This window comes from Hermetia illucens, chromosome 5 (assembly GCF_905115235.1).
Source record: "Hermetia illucens chromosome 5, iHerIll2.2.curated.20191125, whole genome shotgun sequence".
Lineage (NCBI taxonomy): Eukaryota > Metazoa > Arthropoda > Insecta > Diptera > Stratiomyidae > Hermetia > Hermetia illucens.
In genome coordinates this window covers 83,673,671-83,698,004 of record NC_051853.1, presented here as the reverse complement: position 1 = coordinate 83,698,004, position 24,334 = coordinate 83,673,671, and the positions used below count along the sequence as shown (strand labels likewise).

Genomic DNA, 24,334 nt, shown 5'->3' with positions numbered 1-24,334 from the left:
CCGATTCCTAGGCTTTGCCGAAATTACAGCGCACAGCAGCTTGGTCCTTCTCTACTTTAAGTAGCTTGAAGCGTAGGATAAGATTATTGCTTTCTCCTCCTTCTGAGGACAATAAGTAATTGGAGTTTACTATGTTTGTTGTCCATTAAATTAAATAAATAAATATACTTTACCAACTTCGTGGCCAAGTGCCTCTGTTAACATGCCTTTGTCACCCATTACATGGATCGCAGCCTATCTCTCTCTCAAATTGCTGCTGCATTTCCTTTTATGGTATATCCTGTTTCTCCTCCTTCCTCTGGTGTACCCATAAAGTTTCATTTTGTGTCCACTACTATTTTTATTTTTCATCTTCAACTTTCCCTCCCTCCTCACGGTCCTTTGATTGTTATGCTCCGATCACCTTCAACTTTTTCATTCCCTATAGACTATTGCTTAAGTCAGACTCAGACACCTGCTTCTTTGGTGCTCTATAAATAAATTGGTATTGATTGGTACTATTCACTCCACCCTATATCATACCGAAGGTTCATCCAACGCCTCGGCGTAACTTACGATAATAAGCTCTGCTTCGACAGACAATGCCGTACACAGCTCTCTTGATTATTGCTCTGACATTTGGTCCAATTTGTTCAATTGTGATTTTCTTACCCTAGAAAACGTTCAATGCAATCTCATCTGATCCCTATCCCCCACTCCCCTCGATATGTGTATCTTCTTTGGATTTTCTACATACTAAAGCCCGTCATCCACATTTAATTCGGCTCGGCCTGTCGGTTACGCCGCAAGAGCCCGGAATGCACCCAGCCCCCTGTTGAATTGAAAGCACCATCCACGAACCGGCAAGCTACAACATCAATAGTTCAACTCTGGGCGTCTAAGACCTTGAGACGAGAATTTGACATCATTGTTCCAAAGGGTTCACCAGCGCTGAAGATCCTCTTAAAACGCTCGCTCGCAGTCTAACCAAACATGAAATCCTCGCTCATAGTCTGAACAAACTTGTTTGGTCGGTTGGCCAAATCATTTTTCATTCAATCACCGGCCGCTTGAATAGTCAAAACTGACAGACCAGTTGCATCTCATCCACGTTACGAGCACCGGCCAACTGTAGATTATTCAGACGTAACTGACAGACCGAACTATACGTGATTGGCGGGCTTAAGGGAACGGAAAAGAAACAATCACAGCCTTTCAGCGCCGAATCCACAGAACAAATTAACGTTCAGTAAGGAATGGTGCAGCAATAAAATTTTTTTTATTAAAGTCACAAAATTGTAGTTCTTTGGACATTCATAATACCAAAAGTTCTCCGCAAAGCAAATTCTACTTCCCAAGAAATTAAAGCTTCCGTTCCGGCCAGTTATAGTAATTTATTCAGAGAAATACACATTTCCTTTGTTTTTTGGATCTTATGCGTACAACTACTCTAAGAATATCGTGCATTTATCAGGCAGTTTTTCGAAGACAACAATGACCAATCGTGGATTAAACGATGGATGTTGCATTATCTTTCGTTATTCATTGCTGGTTCTTTGGAGTTTCCCTTAGTCTTTAAACATCAAGAGGGCAATTTGAAAATGAAGAATATCATTTGAACTTTCCCGGCAATGAGCAATGGCAGATATAAAAGACAAATATTTGGAAAGTTTACCCAATAAAATTTTACACAAGAAAACCAGATCAGAGAAAAGGTTGAAAATTCAACCGGGCAACAATAATATGTAACTAGGAGTATGCCTAGGATGACTTCACTTTTTTTAATAGTGCGAAAAATAAAATATCTCCAAGTTTTTATCAATGCAGCTGCCATACATACTTTCTTTAACGCCCTCGATTTTTTTATGTCGAAACTGGAGATTCTCTTTACTAGAAAAAGGAGAAAATCAATATTTATTTTTAGCATGGCACCACTCTCTTAACCTTGCAACCTACCATCAAAGTTCATCATTCAACGAAGTATCAAATGCTGATTCTACGATTTATCATTTTTGCATTTACATAAGTAGTTTTTGTGCGACTGTCGGTCGCTCATCACCGAAATTCCTAAAATAAATAAAATATTTTGTTTTTATCTGCGGAACACAATCTATTTCTTCAAACTCTTTAATCCAGTCCAGAAAAACTACCTAAAACGCAATGGACTCGAAACATTTTTGTTCATTTGCTAAATTCCGCTGTTAACATGGTTGAACATTGTATCAAATTTGCTTTATACGATGCGTGGTTAAGAAACTTGATATTCAAAGTTATGTCACCTGATTTATGATTATTTTTTGTCATTAATGATTTATCTTCGCGTCATAGTAAAGATACAGACGTTTTTATGTTTTGATTGTAATTTCGGCCTGATTTCAGAAAAAAATCTTGTTTTCTCGTCTGAACCCTTTTAATATGTATCAAAGCCTGTTCTACAAAAATAAACATACATAAATAATGTAACGGTATTTAAGATATTTATTATGGTTGCATAGTATAATTCAAAAACGTCTGTGCCATTTGAATACCAAAACTGCTGTCAATTGCTTGACGCTTAAACCGAAAGCATTGCGTTTTATCTTTCACATGGTGGTTGTACCAATTTGGTTGGTATTGGCTTAAGGGGGAAAAACCACATTGGGAGGTTTTCAGAATCGTTAACTTACTTATCTAAAAATACACCGCAGAAATTGCAAAGCGAAAATTACGAAGAATATGAACTAACTCAACTACTTGGGATGATTCATACATTAATGTAACATTTTACGGGTCTAGAATTAACTTAAGGGGGTTTGCAGTAAATTTGAAAAATATATTAATGGGACCCCTTTCTTAAGTTCAACAGAAAACGATGTAGCTCGCTACTTTTGGTGTCAATCGGTTTAGTCGGTAGACGGACAAACAGACAGAAAACCAACTAACTTTTGCGTCCAGGGCAGAGGCAAGTCATCAGAGGCTGAGTGGATGCAAACTCAGGACTCTCTGCATTTCCAACAAAAACCTTAAAAAGGGCAAAAGTTACCGCGAGGCGGCGTTCATTGCGCTAGTCTGCCAACACTCAGAACTATAGAGGGCGTTGATTGATTGATAAGTCGAGTATAAAGAAAGTCAGTTCATCCAGGTTGCACTAACGCATTAAACAATTTCATAACGCAGTTCACCGTTGTCTGATAGTATCGAGATTTAAATCATTCTGTTCTGGGCAAGTCACTGCGCACCGGCAGTGATAGTGCCTGTTTCACTGGGATCTAAAACCGAGTTGCATGATACGATGATTCCATTTTTGAATAAGTTGCTCTAGATCAGCTTTATTATGAGAGGCTGGGAAAACATCGTTTGCATACAGTAGTACTATATAAGGCGCCCCTTGTGACAGTGTCCACAACAAGAACGAAGAGGAATCGTGAGAAGGCGCTTCCCTGATGTACATCGACAGAGACACGAAGCGGTCTTAATATACTGCCACTTCTCGAACTTTACTTGGTGCTTTAATGCAAGTGAGATTGTGTTCTGTCCTTTCCAATAACTCGAGCGTTAAAAGAACAAATCTTGCAAATACTGAACCGACACCAGGAAGTCGATAACATTAACGTGATGTTGAGTCAGTTGAAAACCGCAATCAATACGTATGCGGAAAAACCATCGGATACGACGCTTGATGAAAAATACATAATTAATAGATAAGGGCTAGCTCCTGTAGGTATTCCAAAGACACCGTCCCGACGTTTGAAATCATCAAGCAGCAGCTGGTGAACCCTACATCTTTCGCATTCCCTTAACAGAATGCATCCGTAACTGTTTTCGTCGATGCATCAGACATCGTGGTAGGCTCACTCTTCACTAACAGTTGAAATGAAGCTGGCAGCCGTTGAATTTCTTCTTGAATCAGTTGAATCCCGTTTAACGAACCTACAGCAACTAAGATCATGAGCTATTAGTCGCCTATTTGAGCATCGAATAGCTCCATTTTTCCTTGAAGATGGGCAGGCCATTCATCCTTTTCATGGAACATAAGTCTCTCACATTCGCTTACGGGAAAAGCTCGGCAAACCATCGCGTCGCCCACTTAAACACCTAATTTTAAGTTTACTTCGGACACTTAACACGTGCCAAGACAACTTAGTCGTCGACGCTTTGTCCCGGATATCAGAGACTGCAGTCGTGGCCCGAATATACGTTGAAGGAGTTGAAGGCACATTTTCCTCTATCTGTTACGAGATCTGCGGAAGAATACGTAGGCCATATATTATCGTCGTTTTCCGTATGGAAGTCTATTACACTAAGGTACAACCCTTTAAATCTCCGAAGAACTGCAATATCTGGGAGTCGTTTCTAGATAAAACGTTTCTTTAGAACAAACATGTCGAGGTAAAGTTGAAACGAGCTCTCACAGCCTATTAGCTGTGCGGATAGTCCTCTGTCTCGACATGGGACTTAGGTCTCATGCGGAAGTGTGGAGACAATGTTCGCTTATGCATCCGTAGTGTAAGGTGAGACAAAAATGTTTTCACCGTAAGCTAGCCACACTGTAAAGAACGGTATGTGTGTGTATTACCGGTGCCATAAACACAGCTTTCGGCGCAGCTCTCAATATATTACTCGATTTGCAGTCCTTGGATATATTTATTCAAAGCACTGTAATAAGAGCAGCTTATACACTAATTTGCTTAGAACTATGGGGAAACAACGGACGGGGGCACATAGGATTGGAAGCTATTAAGAGAACTGTATCCAGTTCTTACAATGTGTTCTGATTGTCGGGTCCCCATACATCTGTTTAGTAGAAGGTATGAAGTTACCCTGAAGCGTAGAGAGAACTGAAAAGTCTAGAAGAATGCGTGGCGGGATATGCGGAAGTCTTCTACACCGATGGCTCAAAAACAGAAGAAGGTCCGGAGCCGGAGTCTACCTCTCGAATAAAAACGAGAATGGGCTTTTCATTTTGGTGTTTTCAAGCTGTGGTATATGCGATCCTAAAGGCGGCGACCTGGGTGCTTGAGGAGCGGTTGAAGGGCAGACTTTTCACAACCTGTATACTGTATTATTAAATTCAATATGGTAGAAGTGCTTTGGGTACCTGGTAGCTGTGACGCCGAGGGAAATCAAATCTCTGATGACTTTGCAAAAGAGAATTCAATTTCCCGTATGCAGGGGCCGGAATCGGAAATTAGATTATCAGTACAATTGGCTAAGGCTATCTTCATAAACTGGGAATTCCCATAAAGGCAGGTGGTAGGGTCTAAATACTGTTAAACACACCAAACTTTATCTGTCAGAATATGCATACCGCAAGTTTATCCTGTCGAAAAGCAGGAAGACTTGCATTCTGACTGACCATAATGCACCAGCTGAAGGCATGTTCAGAAAAAGGATTGTGCAAAATGATATGTGTCCCTCCTGTGATGTGGAAGCGGTATCCCCGGAGCGTTTGCCCGCCTATGGATGCAACAGATATTAGATCTGTTGATGTTCTCCAGTTGCAACTGGTAACATACACACGCGTATGATACGCCCAACTCGGATAGCGAAGCAGCTAGCCGCTAACTGATGTTTCTGGCCGTCCTTAAACAAGGATGTTAATTATGGGGTAAAGTATGCATTGCCTGATACAAGTGTAAAGTTACTGGGCGTGTTAAGAATGATGCAGGTGTATTCTAAAGTTCAAAGCACGTTACATTTCGAAATTGTAGGGCTTTTGCGAGACTCACACGGCTACAAATAATGCCTTACAATCATTAATCGGTTTACGAGACTCTCGCTTTGGCGTCTTAGCGGTAATAGACACAGACCAGGGAATACGATTCGAAACTGCTCTCTTCTCATAGCTCGGAAAGCTCTTCGGCTTAAAAAGGCTTAATGGAATGCTAGAAGGATTAGCATTGAACAGTAAAAGCCACTATTATAGCACGCGACGATCCGAACAACCTACCACTCCTCAGCAATCTGGTCCCCAACAAGAGAGATGCCCAGTGATTAATACTCCTAGGACGCTCGAATTCTGCAACTATTTCTTATTCTACAACAAGCAATCCCACTACACAAGTTGGTGCCCGAATGGAGCACAGAGTATAGTCTGCCCTGTTAGCCCCTTGGGGTGTATAAATTAATTTTAAGAATTTTACAGATAGCATTTGTGTTATTAAATCGAGCCAAGTCATACTGTAACAAACTTCATGGACAATCATCTTTAGACTTCAAATCTCAATATGTCATTTCTTCGTAATGTAAATAACACATTCTTTTTTGCTTCAAACATGACACGGAATTGGAAGACCTATTGGATGAAGAACTTACAGAATCAGCAACAGTGGTCCAACCAACCATTGGTTTGAAAGCATTGGGAATGATCCAAAAGGAGGGAAATTTGGTTACCATACAAAACAGAAGCCAAAAGAGTTGGTACGGCTTTTTTTACACGTGAACAGCTGCTCAACGGCAAAAAGAAAGGGCTTTTCGCTACGGCACCACCAAGTGAAAAAAAAATCATCAACATCGTCGGCAAAGCCAAATATTCGCGGATCGAAGTTCATGCTTTGCATTTGGCGGGTTCAGAAGGGGGTCATGTACATAGTATAGCCATACGTTCTGTTAGTCAAACAAATCTTTATTTCTCACGAAGTAATAAACCAAATTAATCGAAAAGTACACCATTAGGAAAGGGAAACATAGAGCTTTCGAACGAAAAAATTATTCAAAATGGCCGCCGCTAGCAGCTATATAGGCCCGTCGTGTAACTTCGATCGCAGGCAGTCTCTTATAACTTAGCCCAAAGACTGTAGTTCAGAGGATTCAAATCTGGGCCGCCTGAGGCCCATTCATCCGCGGTTATGAAGTCAGGAACATGCGCCGCTAACTACTGCTAAATTATCTTGGCTTTGTGAGCGAGGATCAAGCCCTACTGGATGCACCACCGCTTTCCAGCGAATAGAGATTCGCTCAATGGCTCGACTACATCCTCTAACATCTTTTCGTACATTTTCGCATTGGTTTTGACGCCGCAGAAATGAATATCAGTTACTCCGTTATATTAGACGCCTTACCATACCATGACAGAAGTCGGATGATGATAACGTTGGCCTCGTGGATCATTTTCTTTTACTTCATAACAATTGTGAGCATATATTCGATCATTTTGATTGAATTTTTCCTCGATGATAAAATTTTTTTCATCAGTAAATAGGATTTTGCGATATTTTTTACCGGGAAAGCGTTGCAGAAAAGCAGCACACCGAGTTCGTCGCATTTCCTTCAGTTTTGGCGTTAACATATGGCTAACGCACCTCCGGTACGCACCGAGACCGAGATTTTCTCATAAAATACGACTCATCCTTCAAGTTGAAATGCTCTTTTTCGCCAACATTCCTTTCTGCTTGCGGAGAGGATTGCGACGAACACGCTCACACTCAGCATGCAGGACATTCAGACGACGTACGGAGCGCAGGCGCCCCTCCCGCGGCCTGTCAACCACATCAGCTGTGTCGCGGTATCGAGCTAATGTTCTAAAAACGAATCGGCAGCTTTTGAATCTTTTTTGGCATATCCCCGCATCGGTGTAACGTAATAATCGCGATTCTTTTTTCATAGTTATCGAACTTCATCGTGTAGTCGTTCAGGCGCTACTGACCTTCGGAATCTGAAAGTCTGACGGAAGTGGGGTATGGTTAGGTACTCTCCGTGCACAATGCTACTAGTTTCGGCGACCTAACATTTCTCGCTATACGCATCGACTGATAGAACTTATGGCTATACTATGTACTATGAGCTGCTACATCCTAACGAAACCACCACGGAGTGGTATTACCAATAACAGCTGATGAGTTTGAGCCGAGCGTTGACGGTAAAACGGCCAGAATATTCTAGGAGACATGACAAGATGATTTTTCAACATGATAATGCTCGTTCATGTTAAAGAACCGTCGGAAGCCTTAAACTGGTGTGCTTTCCCACCTGCTTTACAGCCCAGACATTGGCTTTTCGGAATAACACCTTTTCTGATCAATAATATATAGCCTGACTGACCAACAATTTCGTTCTTACCAGAAAACCATAAAATGGGTGGATTCGTGCCTAAAATCAAAAACCGAGGAGCTCTTTTCATGCGATAGGAGAAAGTAGTGGATAACGATGGACAATATTTTCAATAATCGCGTTATCACAATAAAGGTTCAATTTTACGAAAAATATTCTTAAAATTAATTTATTCACCTAATCCATATTTTTCTTATACTTACATATGAGGGTGTTCGTATACTCACTCAACAAAAGCTTCGTACAAACGTCTACGGGTGCAGTATTATTCAAAACCAGGAGGAGGATTTAGAAAATATCTTTATATTTCTTAATTTATATATACCTGTATCTTATTCAACGATTTTCTTATTCAGTAAATTGGTAAAGAGTAGATCAAACAAGCATACCAGCCAAATAAGGTTACTCGCTTAAATCTTTTGTTTTTATCGTAAAAATATAATTTTCGATTCGACATTCTAATGGATCGCCATAGTTATTGATATTTCCAGTCTACTTGTCTGCGCGGCATTCTTAGAGCACTTAATCTATTTCTAAAGAGAAACACACAGATAAGATAAATACAACAGAACTAGAAACACGAAATAAAGTAGCCCAACAGTTCTTAATAGTCGGTTCTTTGTACACCTATCATTTCTTCATCGTGCAAATTGAATGGTTCGGACAGATAATTACATTTGTTCAACATTCACCCTATATCTAGATATGCACTTCCTCACAACATTATTTAGATTCAATTCGGTGCGTGACATGACAACCAAAAAGCAGAGGAAAAAACCAATAACATAGATATGTTTTCTTGCTAACAAAATCTGGGGACATTTTCGGGCTATATTTAGTAATCTATTGTAATCTTGTTCTTAGTAACAGAATCCGCTCTAATAATTAACTTTAAAATTTTTAAATTCAAAACTCACTAAATCAGAGGCCTTTTTTTATGAAAACTTCTTTAAAGTAATTCACAGATAAACAGTTGGAATTTGTGGCTCACTACAATAAAAAAATACTGAATATAATTTCGCCGCCTGCAGATATCTTTTCATTTTGGTGATTTGATCGATATAATTAAGCCATTGATGATACCTTACGCTATGCATCGGATTGCTTTGTAACCATGAGACGATCTTTTGAATCCGTAGAGATTTTGTGATAGTAAAACAACGCTTAGACAGCGTTTTCTGGCCGGTCTGCATTTTGGTCATTAACACAGTAAAGAGTTTCCAAGACAGCAGGAAATAAAGTTTCAAGTGTCAACTTCTATTCAAAACGATCATGCGATTCTCAGTTAACCAGAATCAGTTTTTAATGGGCCCAAAATTGTTGGTTATTATGTCATGACACATCTAATCATCGTAGAAAACCCATGGACATGGAATTGACAAATATAATCGTATAGTCACTCGTCGTGCTTTTCAGGTCGAGTTGAAAAATGGGAAATTGTGCCATCAAGCGTTTCTATGGTTGCTAATTTTAGCCTTCAGTCCTCTGTGTGTTCTAGAGAAATTTATTATCATTTATACGACTTGCTTAAGAAGCGTTTAGTCGGATAGAATTTCATACTTTGTTGGTTAGAATAGCACTTTCCTATCGATGATTTTTTTTGTTTTTTGCTTTGAAAATGGCTCTGTGTTGATGCTTCTCCCTTTGTTATGTGGCGTCAATTGTTTTGCTATCAATCATAATGGCATTTTGATGGATCTTAAAGATCGGTTTTGGTTGCGGCTTTTCCGCCGCGACTTGATATCTAATGATATATACCGGTTACACGAAAGCCATTTCTTCCGCGCTGTGAGAAGTTTCTCTAGAGACTGGAAAAGTGAAGCGTAATCTTGGAATGTGATCTAAAAGCCTATGTGTGAAGGCTTTTAAAAATATTTCTACAAGATTTTCCCAAGCTTTTGCGAAGATAGTTGATGTTTGCAATGCAATCATTTGGTACCCAATGGGATCCAACATTAAGTGGCAATAAGTCAGAGAATAGACAACGAAAGTTGATTTCTTATGACTTGTCTAAAATATAAAAATAGCAAGTCGTTTTTTTACAGACAACTTTTTGACAGTTATATAAACTTTGGGAAAACGCTGGGATTTATTACTTTGATTTTGTTGAGATTTATGGTTATAAAGGCGGAAATAATGGATGAAGTGTAAATGGTATTCTCTCGTAAATAAGTGTTGATCAAAAGTATAGCATTACAGCAGTGGAAAATTATGCATACATTATTGTCTGTTTGTAGTCACTCAATTACTTTGATACAACAAAATACAGAAAGACTCTTAATATACTATTTACCCTTTATTCCAAAACAATACAAAAACACGGACTAATCAATTAAAACACTAAAAATCAAAAAAGAAATTTGTCATGAATCCGTTCGGTTGCCAAACATCAACGAGGTTGTCTAATAGCCGTTACCACTAACATCCTGCTCGGTCAAAGTTCATACTTTGAAATTGTCTACATCCAAAAGTGCTGAGAGTTTGTATCCTTTTACTTGTAGCGCGCTATAGTTCGATGCCGGCTCTTGGCATCCCGTAGTCTTCGTTCTCATTTTTCGTGATCAAGCTACCGCATTTTCCCAATGCGGAAACCGAGCAGGCTGAAACTTGTGCTGTTCACTGAGGGTCCGCATTTGTTTCGGGGTTTTCCTGGTGGTTGTTGGCTTTCCAAGTCCACGCAGGCTTAAGCACCGATTTGCAGATCAACAACTTACAGTTCAGACAAAGTGGTGACTTTTTGTGAGGCATCTACAGAAAGTTTTTGATTTTAAATTTAAGTTATTAATTTTGCGTCATCATTATCATCATCAACGGCGTAACAACCGGTATCCGGTCTAGGCCTGCCTTAATAAGGAACTTCAGACATCCCGGTTTTGCGCCGAGGCCCACCAATTCGATACACCATCGCTCCATCTTAGGCAGGGTCTGCCTCGTCCTCTTTTTCTACCATAGATATTGCCCTTATAGTCTTTCCAAACGGATTAAGTGACCCACCCACCGTAACCTATTGAGCCGGATTTTACCCACATCCTGACGGTGATGGTATCGCTCATAGATTTCGTCGTTATGTAGGTTACGGAATCATCCATCCTCATATAGGGGGCCAAAAATTCTTTGGAGGATTCTTCTCTTGAACGCGGCCAAGAGTTTTTTCCCGAGGAATACAGTAAGAGGTTTGACCCTATGGTGAGACGTTTCGAGCGGAACAGTTTTTGCAAGATGAAATAGGCTCTGCTGACTGCTAACAACCGTGCGCGGATTTCATCATCGTCGCTGTTATCGGTTGTGATTTTCGACTCTAGATAGGAGAAATTAACAACGATCTCAGTCTTATCAATTTCGTCAGGATACCGAATTCTCTCATGGCCGTGTACAGTTTTACCCTGGTCATGCTATCATAGCCGGCTTTAAAGTCGATGAATAGATGGTGCAACTGGTGTCCATATTTCAACAGTTTTTCTATCGCTTGCCGCAAAGAGAAAATCTAATCTGTTGCTGATTTGCCTGGAGTGAAGTCTCTTTGGTATGGACCAATGCTGTTCTGGGCGTATGGGGCTATCCGGTCTAGCAAGATAGCGGAGAATATCTTGTAGGTGGTACTCAGCAACGTGATACCTCTATAATTGCTGCACGGTGTGATATCTCCCTTTTTATGTATGAGACAGATAATGCCTCGTTGCCAATTGTTAGGCATTGATTCGCTGCCCCATACCTTGAGCACGAGTTGATGAACTACTTGGTGTAACTGGTCGCTTCCATATTTAACGAATTCGACTATAATTCCATCGGCTCCTGGCGACTTATGATTTTTTAGCCGATGAATTGCACGGACTGTTGCTTCTATACTTGGTGGCGGCAGTATTTGTCCGTCGTCTTCAGTTGGCGGGACCTCCAACTCGCTGATGTTCTGGTTGTTCAGTAGCTTATCAAAGTATTCAATCCATCGCCCCAATATACCCATTCTGTCGGAAATCAGATTTCCCTCTTTGTCTCGGCAGGATGTGTATCGAGGTGTATAAAGCTTCATCCTGACTTGTTGGTAAAACTTGCGCGCCTGGTGCGGTTGCTCCCTGTACTTTTCTAGTTCAGAGATTTGTTGGTTCTCCCAGACTTCCTTTTTCCGTCTGTGAAGTCGCTTCTCCGCTTGACGGAGTTCGTGATAAGTCTAAGCGCGTGACCGCGTTCTTTAAGAATGCAACATTACTCGGTATGCGGCATTCTTCCGTTCCGTTGCTAGCTTACATTCATCGTTAAACCAGCCGTTCTGACTCCTGGGCCAAGTATGTTTGTGGTCGTATCCATGACAACGTTCTTCAGGTGATTGTGAAGATCTTTTGTTGATGCTTCATCTCCAGGTCCTCTGTTGACTGCAGTTATTGCGTCATCCATTTCTCTCTTACAGGTGTCGCGGAGGGCTGTCTTGGCTGTTAAAATCCCCAAGTATGATTTTGATATCATATCTGGGACAGGCTTCGAGGGTTCGTTCTACTGCCTAAGGTATCCTTCTCCGACTCTGCAGTCTCCTCTGTAGGGGCGTGAACGTTAATGAGGCTTATATTTCTAAACTTACCTCGCAAGCGCAGAGTGCATAGCCGTTGGCTTATGTTTTCAAAGCGGATAATGACAGGTTTCATTTTTTGGCTGACTAAGGAACCTACTCCGAGCACATGGTTTACTGGATGGCCGCTATAATATATGGTGTAGCGGCTCTTCTCCAGAAAACCGGTCCCTGTCCAACGCATCTCTTGCAACACTGTTACATCAGCCCTATATTGGGACAGGGCATCGGTTAGCTGCTCAGCAGCTTCATATCTGTACAGGGAACACACGTTCCATGAGAAAATGTGCAAATCGTCATTTCGTTGTCGTTGCCGGGTTCTTCGTTGTGTAATCCGTCCAGTTCGAGGCGCTTGTTGCGGCTTCGTGACAAGTTGTTTTCCGTTTAGGGTTGTCAGCCCTACCCAACCCCCAACCTGGAGGACCAGTTGGTACAATTTGTCCCGTATTTTGAACTCGCCCGCCCCGGCCTGGGACCTATACTACCCTTTGACTACCTGTAGGATATCTTATATAGAATGAGATGCTTAATTTCAATTTTTGAAAAACCACTTTCACTATTACCATTTTCGTCAATTTTTAGGGCGAAAAAAACGTGCTCAAAATTATTTTTCCAATTTATGGTTCATTTATTGCAAAAAAAAACGTGCCCAAAGAAATTTGCTTCATTTATTGTTGATTTACTGGGTTGTTTGAAAACAACTACCCCCATATCTCGTTAAAGTAGGACAAAGAGGCTCTAGTCACGGAGTAGTTTTTAAGGAGCTCAGCATCTCATAGTTCGAAATTTAAACCCACACACATACACCGAATAGCATTGTTCTAAGTTCAGCTATGCTGATGATATATATCAGCTTCCTCTCTCGTCGAGCTATCGACCTTGATCGAATGGCTCTGGATTTGAAGAAGGAAACGAGGCAAGTTGAACTGAAGATAAACATCAACAAAAGTAATGGGCGAAAAATCAAAGATGATGATCAATTTATAAATCAAGGGGACTGGGTTAGAAAGAATTTATTCTCCGAAAAATTTGATAGATATTTTGGTGATGCCCCACATGAAATTTGGGCCCCAAGGTAGCCCCCGGACCGATATCTGCCCAAATTCATAACATTTTTTTTTATATATGGGAATCTACTGGGATGGATGGATGGACCATAATATAGAGCATCATACTGGAAAGTTTGGTAGAAATCCTGCTATTATGAAAAAAGTAATGTGGGGAGTGCAACGTTGCGCACGTTGCCTCCTACGGGGTATTGTAATGCTGTAGTGTATCGTTACGATATTGAATGAAGTGCTCTAACACACTTCAAAGCCCTGATCCAATATGGATTGTTGCGGGAACAGTTATTATTATTATTAGTTATTCTCACGTAGAGTTAATAGGCAAATCAGAGTTTTATCTTGTTACGAATGACAATTCCAATTGTTTCTCTAGCTATCTTAAGAACTGAGCAAGAGTACAGTCGACTAGAGATTAGCTATGCAAATAATTGTAATTTTCTACGCTCGTATGCATAATTTTCAACCACTGAATCAAGATATGGAATGTTGTAGGGAATCTGTCTGACGCAGTCAACGCAATGTCTCAAGTCAGTTCTCCCTGATAGAGTAGGAACATACACTACACTCGGTGACTATAAAATAAATTCGAGATCAGCAAGGTGACGGCACCATAGTTAAGGGGGTCATTCCGTGTGTCGGATCCGCGGAAATGATTTTTTTTTGGCATTAATTTCATCTAGATATAGTGTAGAATAAATGGGCAAAGTGATTTTTTTATATTCGGAGTCGTTCGGAAATTATAGTATTAAACAGGTGATAAGTCACATGCTAGATTTATGTCGATCGCCATAATAAAGCTCGTATTTATCGGACCGAATGACTTCGCTAAAAAGACAAGAATTGAAATCAAGACCGTACATTTGTTTCTTCAAGAAACCTAGGGTTTATGGACTAGGTATAGCAGATTAATGGTCAGTTTAGGTCCGGATAGCTCAGTTGTTAGAGCACTGGGTTGTCATACGGAGGGCCGCGGTTCAAATCTCGCTGGTGGCAGTGGGATTTGTATCGTGACTTGACGTCGGATACCAGTCGACCCAGCTATGAATGAGTACCTGAGTCAAATCAGGGTAATAATCTCGGGCGAGCGCAATGCTGACCACATTGCCTCCTACAGTGTTCTGTAGTGTACCGTTACGGTCTTGAATGAAGTGCTCTAACACACTTCAAGGCCCTGATCCAATATGGATTGTTGCGCCAACGATTATTATTATTATTTTCCGAGTTATCACAGTCTCGGCAGATGCCGGATTTTACCTAATACTAACACAAAGTGCCAAGCATTTAGGCTCGGACGATCCTACCTACTTAAAAACTAAAGGGGCACTGGTGGTGGTGGCCGGTGGTAGGTCAGTGGGAGAATCCGTCGAGTACTCCCCGCAACATCGAGCACGTATGCAGAATGGTGTACTTCTGCATGGTTTGAACCAGACTGTGCGAAAGTCCCAGGACATCAAGGGAAGCCGTCAGGGATTTAGGTACAATACCTGTAGCTGACAATATTATGGGAACTACAACCACCCGCTCGAGACGCTAAATTTCTTTGATTTCCCGAGCCAATGGCTCATAGTTCACCTTCTTCTCCACGTATTTCCGTTCAATGTTGCTATTATGGGGGATAGCAACATCAATAATATACGCGGAGCGACCCGCCTTGTCAACTAACAGTACGTCAGGCTTGTTGTGTAGAGTGTGGCGATCAGTCAGAACTTGCCGGTCCCAATACATGCTGTAAGCAGAACTATCAAGTACTGCTTGCGGCTCATATCGGTAAACCGGACATGTCCCCATGATCAGCCCATGCTTGTATGCAAGGTTTTGATGGATAACCTTACATACAGCATTATGCCTGGTGATGTATTGCACCGGTGCCATAACAGTACAGCCAGAAATGAGATGGTCCAACGTCTCTAACGCCGAACCACACATTCTGCACTGGTCGTTCTTCACCCGTTCTTTCATGATGAGCTTTTTATAAGCTCGGGTGGCGACCACGCCATCCTGAATGGCACACATGAACCCTTCCGTCTCAGCAAAGAGCTCCCCAGCACACAGCCATCTGTTCGACAAATGCAAATCGACAAATGGCTGCCAAAGACAATTCACGTGTTTACCGTGCATTGCCTTCGACTTCCATTCATCGATCCGCTCTTGGTCCGACTTCACCCCACTCAGAGGATTGAAGGATCGATCCTTCAAGTTAAGTGGAGTCAGTCCACAGTCTGCCTTACAGACAGCCGCATGCAAGGGACTCGCCTGCTCTTTGCTGTAAAAATAAGCGCGCAGCGAGTCGACTTGGCGATGATGTTGTGCCGCCACGTCAACCACGCCCCTACCTCCGATGTCACGATTCAGGTTCATCCGCTCCACGGCAGACTTAGGGTGATGCATTCGGAATTTGGACGTAGTTGTCCGTATCCGCCGCTGAACGTTTTCCAGATCGGTCTTCGTCCACGGCAATATTCCGAATGCATAAGCCAGTGAAGGGATGGCGAATACATTCAACGCGCTTATTTTATTCTTCCCCGAGAGATGCGATTTCAGCAGCAGCTTTACACGTCGCAGGAATTCGGACAGCAGAGCTTCTTTCAGATCACCAACTCGAGCATGGGTTCCTTGCAGAATTCCTAGGTACTTGTAGAAGTCTGTCTCGGTCATAGCTTCGATGTGGAGGTCACCAATGCTATGTCCGGCATGCGGCTCGTGATGACCTTTGCGGATGGCTTGGATTCGACATTCGTCTAATCGAAACTCCATCCGAATATCACGGCTGAACATGTCTATTATTCGCAACAGACTTCTAAGATGGTTGTCAGTACTAGCATACAGCTTGATGTCATCTAAGTACATCAAGTGTGTCTGTTCGCACTTAGCACGTAAGCCATACTTTATTGCAAAACCATGCCCTCTAGCATCATTCAGTAGCCATGAAAGGGGGTTCAGTGCCGTGCAAAACCAAAGGGGACTCAACGAATTCCCCTGGAAGATGCTCCTCCGTATACGGATGGGCTCTGAGGTATTAGCACCCTCAGATGTACGGACTGATAAGGTGGTATGCCACCCTTCCATGACTGTCGCCAAAAACTTTATTAGTTTCGGATCCATGCGATACAGATGTAGGATATCGATTAGCCAGGTATGCGCAACGCTGTCGAAAGCCTTGGCATAATCGATATAGCAACTGAAGTGGTTTCTTTGGCCTCTAGTTGCTTGTCCTACAACTACCGAGTCGATAATGAGTTGCTCTTTGCAACCCCTTGACCCAACTCGGCAGCCCTTCTGCTCCTCGGACAGAATGTTGTTGGTCTCGAGGTGCGCATTGATCCTTCCACTAATAATGGACGTGATGAATTTATAGAGGGTTGGTAAGCAAGTGATCGGTCTTGTGTCTGCGGGGTCCTGCACCGTGTCCTTCTTAAGGATAAGGTAGGTAATTCCCGCAGTGAGGAAGGGTGGAAATTCCACCGGCCGACTCATGACCTCATTTATACTGCGTGCCAACCGACTGTGTACGCTGGTAAATTTCTTATACCAGAAATTCTGCACCCGATCCAGACCTGGGCCCCTCCAGTTCTTCGAGTTGTTTATGGCTCGTCGAACTTCCTCTTCGGCAAAATTCATGCCAGGTGTATCGGCATGGCGGGTGCCTTCGGCGGTGATCCACTCAGCATGCTCAGCATGCTGGGCAGGTAACCCCTAAAGTCCACTCCAATACTCTTTCGCTTCCGTCACCGAGATTTATTGTCTGGGCGCTCCGTTGGGATTCGTTGAGAGATCTGAAAAAGCTCCGCTGGTTCCTCGCGTATGTTGCATTCTGGACACGTCTGGAATAACTTTCGCAATACCGTTGTAACCGACTGCATATGACAGAAAGTTTCTGTTTTAGTGTGTCCAGAATTTCAACAACGGGTGTCTCACAGGGGATAGCATAGTTCCGGTAAACCCTCTGCACTTTGTTTCTCACTCATCGACTGGCATTGCCAGTGCTGATCTGAATCAGTCTAGCAATGTCCTGCCTTAGTGAGTCCAGTTCCAGACGAATTTTCCATGGTGGATCTCTTTTGTCACTCAAACCAATAACGCGAAAGCGAATCTTCTGACCGTGCAATCTGATAGCCGCAACTGCACCACAATACACAAGTGATTGTAGTTGCAGCAGCGACATATCAGCACACAGTCGAGGTGCAGTCTCATCATTGATTTAAGATAGAATTCCCGGAGTTGCTGGAGATGCATAGAGCCTGGGAATACCTGGTCTATGCAAAGGATCCATATCCGAGAATTCTATACACGCTCTTTGGAATTCGTCCCGAACCTCAGCGGAAACCTCAGCTGGACGGTGGAGAAGAGTGCTTCGGCGAGTACTGAACCTGTTGCCTGCAGTGCGGCGTGGTGTTGTTGATGCCGCCGCCTCTGCCTCCATCGACTCTCGGTCACCAGTTTCCCTGATGACTTCAAGTCGAACACGTTCCCTGATGGTGGCCGGTATTGTGTCGCTGCCAGTAATAAAGCGGTACTGGTCTGCGACTCGCTGCACCGTCACGTGCGCGAATTGCGGGAAACGCTCGACGAATCTCTGGTGCAACAACGGGCGGTAAGATGTTGTACCCGCCGCCGTTATTTCGTAGCAGGAGCGGATGATGAAGAGGTTCATTTCTTCAGTCCATTTCATCCGCTTCCTACGCGAACCTGCTGAAGTGGTCGCCACAGATTGTGGCGAAACAGCTGCAGCAGGCGGAACTGTGCTCCTGGTCGTCGTGGCTCCTAGACGTCGAACCGCCCCACGACTAGCGGTTTCGACGCCGTGCTGTCCATTACGAGAGCCCGACCCAGTCACCAAGTCAGACGACTCCCGCCGGTTATCCGTACCGGACCTTAAATTTCTCCTTCTTCTCATTTTTGGTAGTGCATTTTATCCCTAGCTGCCAGTTTCCTTAGTGAGTAATCTGCAAGACTGCAAAGTTCCTGCACTTTCCTCACCAACCCCCTGAGACGATGCGGTGGCCTACAGCCATTCAGACTGAAGCTATCCATCCCTCCTCCTTTCACAACCGGGCTTGGGACCGACTTGGGCGGAGTTATTATTATTATTATTAGGTTTTATGGCTAAAAATCGCATTCTACTTTTTAAATGCGTTTTTCCTGGAAACTGCATGTTGAAAATCGGCTGCCAACAAAGCCCAAAATCTATCCAACGAAATTCTTTGAAATTTTCACAACTTATTCAGAATATATTTCTACGGTCCGCAAACTAGGATAATTCCGATTCAATTAGTAGTTTTTTTTTATTCATTGAAGAAGCCGTAAAAAAACGCCAAAATTCATAAAAAAAGTTTAACAAGGCACCAAAAATTTAGTTTTTAATACTTTTTAATAACCCTAGTTTGCGAACTTTAGTTAAGTCTGTACGTTAAAATGCCGTTTACGTTTTTTCTTTAAGATGATCACAGCGTGGCAGCAGAAAAACACCTTTTTTTTGGAGATGGGTGTATAAATTGCCATGTATTTCAATAACGAACTATGCGATAGGGCTGGAGAAATTACTATGCACGCTCAAGATATTAATGAATCTATGGTGAAAAATTCGTATTTGTATCTTTCTCCAGTTCTTCACAAAAAAATTTCCAAAAAAAAGCCAAAAAAAACGGTCGTCACACGGGATGACTCCCTTAAGCGGGTACAACTTTAGCCTTTTAGTCTTGTTGCTCTGGGTTATTGTGTTTCTCTTTGTGTTTGTCCGGCTGCTGTCAGCTAATCACTAAATCTCAATAAAACTAAAGAATAGCATCACTGTATTTATACAAAAAAAGAATAGAGAAAACAACAAAGAGACTGTAGATGTGCTATACTTCATAAAGCAGTGAGTAAGAGACATACAGGGTGCTTCTTTGCTGATACAGTTGAAGAGGCTAGACGTAGCTCAAATTCCGCTAAGAATATTTCTCTTTGAGATTCGTAAACACAAACGCTTATTAGAATTAAAATTTTGGAACTTTTATTATCGATAATTGATTGCGAAAAAAATTATAAAATTACAATATTGTAACTGACCTAGCCATTGCATCGACGAAATTAAATGCTTCTTGACCACTCTGTTCAATATATGATGCTGGCAAAATAAAGCCGTATCTGCCTGTATCACGCAACTCCACTGTGAAGCTGTATTTGATACCCATAGTACCCTTAGCCCAATCGTCAGAACCTCCTGCAGCTGGATATAACAGAATTGCCGCAGGACCAACTTGATATGTAGCTCCCGATCCGTTTCTTATTGCCTGAAATTATTAAAACTTATTACGCCTCTTTATTAATAAGCAACTCTCAGTAAGTCATACCGTCGCAGCTTGCGTCCCAGCTAGCTTCATGTCATTGTTGTCTGGAGTGATGGCTTTACTATAGCCCCATGGATACAATATGTACTGCCCATAGCTGTGGAATGTGAGGAATGCTTTGAAATAGTCACCCTTTCGTTGGGAAGTTATAAAGTTTTGAACGGCGGCAGTTTCCGGCTCGGAAAATGCTCCCTTTCCTCGATAAACCTCACTGCAAGGATTCGACGAAGTGCCTTCACCACCCCACATGTAACCGTAATTTCGATTCAAGTCTACACCGCGACAGTTGCTGCCTGGATTGCGACTACGATTTTTACGCCATAAACGGTTGAATTTTTGAGAATAATCATAGCCATCGGGGTTTAAAACTGGTAAAATGTGCCTGAAAAATAAATGAGGAAACAAGGGTTAAGGTTTTTTATTTGTTACAAAGTCGTGCATTTAGATTGATGTTGTTTTTAAATTGATGGAAGACTTTCGTGATAACGAATTTCTGGCAAATGATGAGTGAAAACCAATTGCAGGGTAGGATTTACGGAATACTTTCGGTTTTCTATGATGTATGATGGAAGGAAAAATTAAAACTCTAGATTGCCTTTTGGCAGTTGATGAAGAAATGGGGAACTATTAGGTTGTTGCATATGAAATGGCCGTTTCGGCAAAAAGTGAAGTTAGTTGCGATTTTGGTGTATCAACCCACAACCAGTTGGCGCTGTTGGTGTTGAATAATGAAGTATAAATACTCCTACATTTAATCAAGGAGTTATTTTAGTTTTAACCATCGTTGTGATAACAGTGAATAAAAAGGAAAAAAGGATGGAAAAGAACATTAACAGCGCATTTGGAGCTGATACGGTAACCGAACGAACCCCGCGGCGCTGGTTCGAAAAACTCCGATCAGGCGACGTAAACCTTCAAAGTGAGCCACGTGAACATCCAGGACCATCGATTGACAACGACGAGTTGCGTTTGCTAGTCGAATCCGATACACGTCAGTCTGTGAGGGACATTGCAGATAAACTGGGCGTACACTATTCGACAGTTTGCCGGCACTTGCAACAACATGGAAAGGTGAAAAAGCTCGACAAATGGGTTTCGCATGCCCTTACGGAGCAAAACATGGCGCTTCGAATGGAAATCTGCAGTTCTCTACTCACCCGCAACAGAACCGATCTCTTTTTGCAAAGAATAGTGACATGTGATAAAAGGTGGATATTATACGACAATCGTCGCCAATCAGCACAATGGCTAGATGCTGATGAGCCACTGAAGCATATGTCGAAACCGAGCCTCCATCCGAAGAAGTTATTGGTGACTGTTTGGTGGTCTTCAACTGGAGTTATCCACTATTCTTTTTTGGCACCTGGAAAAACGATAAATGCACAGAAATATTGTGCTCAACTCGAGAAAATGCACCAAAAATTGAGTATTCAACGGCCGAGATTGGCCAACAGAAATGGTGTGATACTCCTTCACGACAATGCACGACCTCATGTTTCCAGAACAACGGTTCAAAAGTTGAACGAATTTCAATATGAGACTCTGCCTCATCAACCATATTTACCGGACCTTTCGACTACCACTTTTTTAAGCATTTGGGTCATTTTGTGACGGAAACACAATTTAGGAACGAAGGGGCTGTCAAAATTGCCTTCGACGAATTTATCGACACCCGATACTTGGACTTCTACGAAACTGGCATAGATGCTCTTGAATTTCGCTGGGGGAAGTACTTTGAATCGACTGGCATCTATTTTGATTAATTAAATAAATTTTTGTAAGCTTTACAGTCGTTTCAGATTTTAGTACAAAAACGGCCATTTCATTTGCAACAATCTAATAGTAACAAGGGAAGGAATCATCGGCACTGAAATAAATTTAATTAATTTGGGGTGTCCAACCTCAAATATGTGAAACAGTGTTGGGAGAAAAAATTCAGCTTTGTTAAATACATCCTTTGTGGGTAGGGTTCAGTGTTGGACCCCCGCAACGGTAACCCGTGAGACTACCAACTAAACATTTGTCCGTCATCAGAGAACTAGCCTGGAACCATTTAACACATTATTTCCGGCTAGCCCTCCTGCTTCCTACCTTAGGCAGCCTACAAGTCAGTGAATCCCTTTTAAAAACGGGAGACTCTCTACAGTTGCACAAGGCGCTTATGATACCCTTTTGTTGCTAAGAGCATCAGCCCATACCTGCACGCCGTAGAACAAAATGGACTGCTTCGCGTTAATACGAACGCATCTTCTGATAGAAGCAGGTCACCAAACATTTTCCATTAGCTGAAATAACGCCATATCTCTTCCTGTAACCTTGCCTGCCGCTGCTTTGATTTGCTTGAAAAAATGATTTTCGAGTGAAACGTCAATTTAAGATACGCGGTCGTTGGCTTTGATTCTATAATCGTCATACCGATCACGCCGAAATTCAAAGTCACCACTGTCTTTGCTAATCAACACTATGTAGCTTGGTCACCTTCTAGCGCCGAGGAAAAATATACTTCTCCAGGTAACCGTTGAATGCATCAAGCAAGTCCGGCCTTCCTTTACCAGATTACTTTCGGATCCTGTCGTCTTTTTATTTTTCATAAGAAGACGGCTTTTTTTCTTTTTTGATCGTAAAAAGTGGGCAATCCAATTCGAAAGCGATGTGTAAGGAATAATTGTGTTAACAGGTTTTCTACAGAGTCTCGATTTTTTGGTTACCCAGCTTATAACCAAGCCCCCCAGAACCTGCTTTTATCTATTGCATTGGAGAGTCTCCTTGTAATTGATTTTCTTCTCTCTTCGGGACACGTTAAGTACGTCGGAACCTACATTCGGGCTAGCAAGCAAGTTCTTGACATTGGTGGCATTCCCATTCTCTCCTACCTGAAGATAATCGCTTAAAACTTTTGAAGATTAAGATCTTGTTTGCATTTGGTATCGGCAAATACCATAATACCTTATGTGGGGCATAGTCAGTTGTTGATCCCCGGCGATGTACTTCAATTGCACTCTGCGATTTTCCAAGAAGTTTGCACTGCTCTTCCACTGTTCTGCAGCACGTAGTTCTAGGGAGACCCACTTGGCGGTCGTTCTGGTATAATGGATTTCATTGGATGGCATCACTTGCAATGGATTTGTCCCCTTTTCTTGGGCATTGGTAGGTTTTGTAGTTCACATACTTCACAGAAGTGGTGATAAGACACTTTCTTTTGGAAAGCTCTTTGTTACTTCCGTTATCATGTAACTAACCCACTTCAGCACAAAGCAATTTTTGTGTTACCATAGCATATCCACTTAACTTAAGTATCGATACCACGCTTATTGGCGGTATCGCAAAGATTTTGGAAAGGCCCACCGTCAAAAGTTCCTTCAATGACAATGAATCCTCCATCGTACTCGCCTTTCAAAGTTGGCTATCCTCGCTGGTAAATATGCTAGTTTTCATTTAACGGGTGCAATCTTAGCGCGTTCTCAGAATGTGATACTCAATCAGTGACTCGAGACATTTCAACGAGAATGATGTTAAACTGATTTGCCTGAAGTTCCTTGTGTTTCAATAGTTATCTTTTATAGCTTTTGTGATGACGACAACCTTAACCTTCTGCTAAGAGGTAGGACCAAAACATGCTAGAAAAATATATCCCAGAAGCGCTCTAGGTGTTCTATGCCGCTAACATCACTGGATAGATTCCATCCATCCTAGGTGCTTTGAAATCTTCAAAGGATAGTATAGCAATTGTTGCTATTTTACTGATAGCCATCGCTCCCGCAGTGTTCCAGATTCTTTTGCAACACTTTCTTGTTGCAAAACTTGAAGAAATTGTTAATAGTCTCTCTCTCTCGCTTCTATCACCTGCTCTCCTGGATAGTGTATTTTCAATAGAGTTCACCCCGACTCAGAATTTGTGAAAATATGAGCCTGTTTTCTGAGAGAGTTCGTTGCGGCCGACTCATCCCTTTTAAGGAGCCTGGGCGACTTTGAAGTTTCTCTTTCACCTTCTATTTGCTAACAGTAAAATCTCTCTTTGAACTTCTTTTGAGCATCTTATCTTCGCACTGGGAGTTCTTGGAGTTTAATCAGTCCTTGTTCTTGTTGCTTTTACAAGTACGATTCAGAAGTCGTTTGGTTGATTTTCCGAGTTTTTGCAGTTCTCAGTTCCACCAGGGAAGCATTTTATCGTGTTTGCCTTAGGTAGCAGGCCAATCCTCTTCAAAGCACTATAAAAGTATGCGATTGGAAGTTTCCGATTGAGCCTCTATCGCCAAAGGAGTCGTTAGTCCCTTAGGAAATAACGGTGGTCTGAAGTGAGATTTCATCTAATACCCGCCAGTCTCTAATCACCGCTCACATATTTGAAGTGCAGATTGTTAGGTTAATTTCAA

The 24,334-nt window shown here is 42.1% G+C and overlaps 2 protein-coding genes across 2 annotated transcripts in view; one reads left to right on the top strand and one right to left on the bottom strand.

Annotated features, from left to right (window-relative positions):
* The window catches only part of LOC119658524 (centrosomal protein of 162 kDa), a 352,018-nt gene that overhangs the window by 224,075 nt on the left and 103,609 nt on the right, over positions 1 to 24,334 (top strand). The window lies entirely within an intron of this gene.
* Positions 19,599 to 24,334, bottom strand: part of LOC119658527 (carboxypeptidase B-like) — a 29,988-nt gene continuing 25,252 nt past the window's right edge. The window contains exons 5-6 of the mRNA XM_038066005.1: positions 19,965 to 20,343; positions 19,599 to 19,904 (exon numbers count right to left, since the gene is read on the bottom strand). Of these exons, the coding sequence (XP_037921933.1) occupies positions 19,662 to 19,904; positions 19,965 to 20,343 (622 nt within the window). The 3' untranslated portion in view covers positions 19,599 to 19,661. The remainder of the gene's footprint in view (positions 19,905 to 19,964; positions 20,344 to 24,334) is intronic.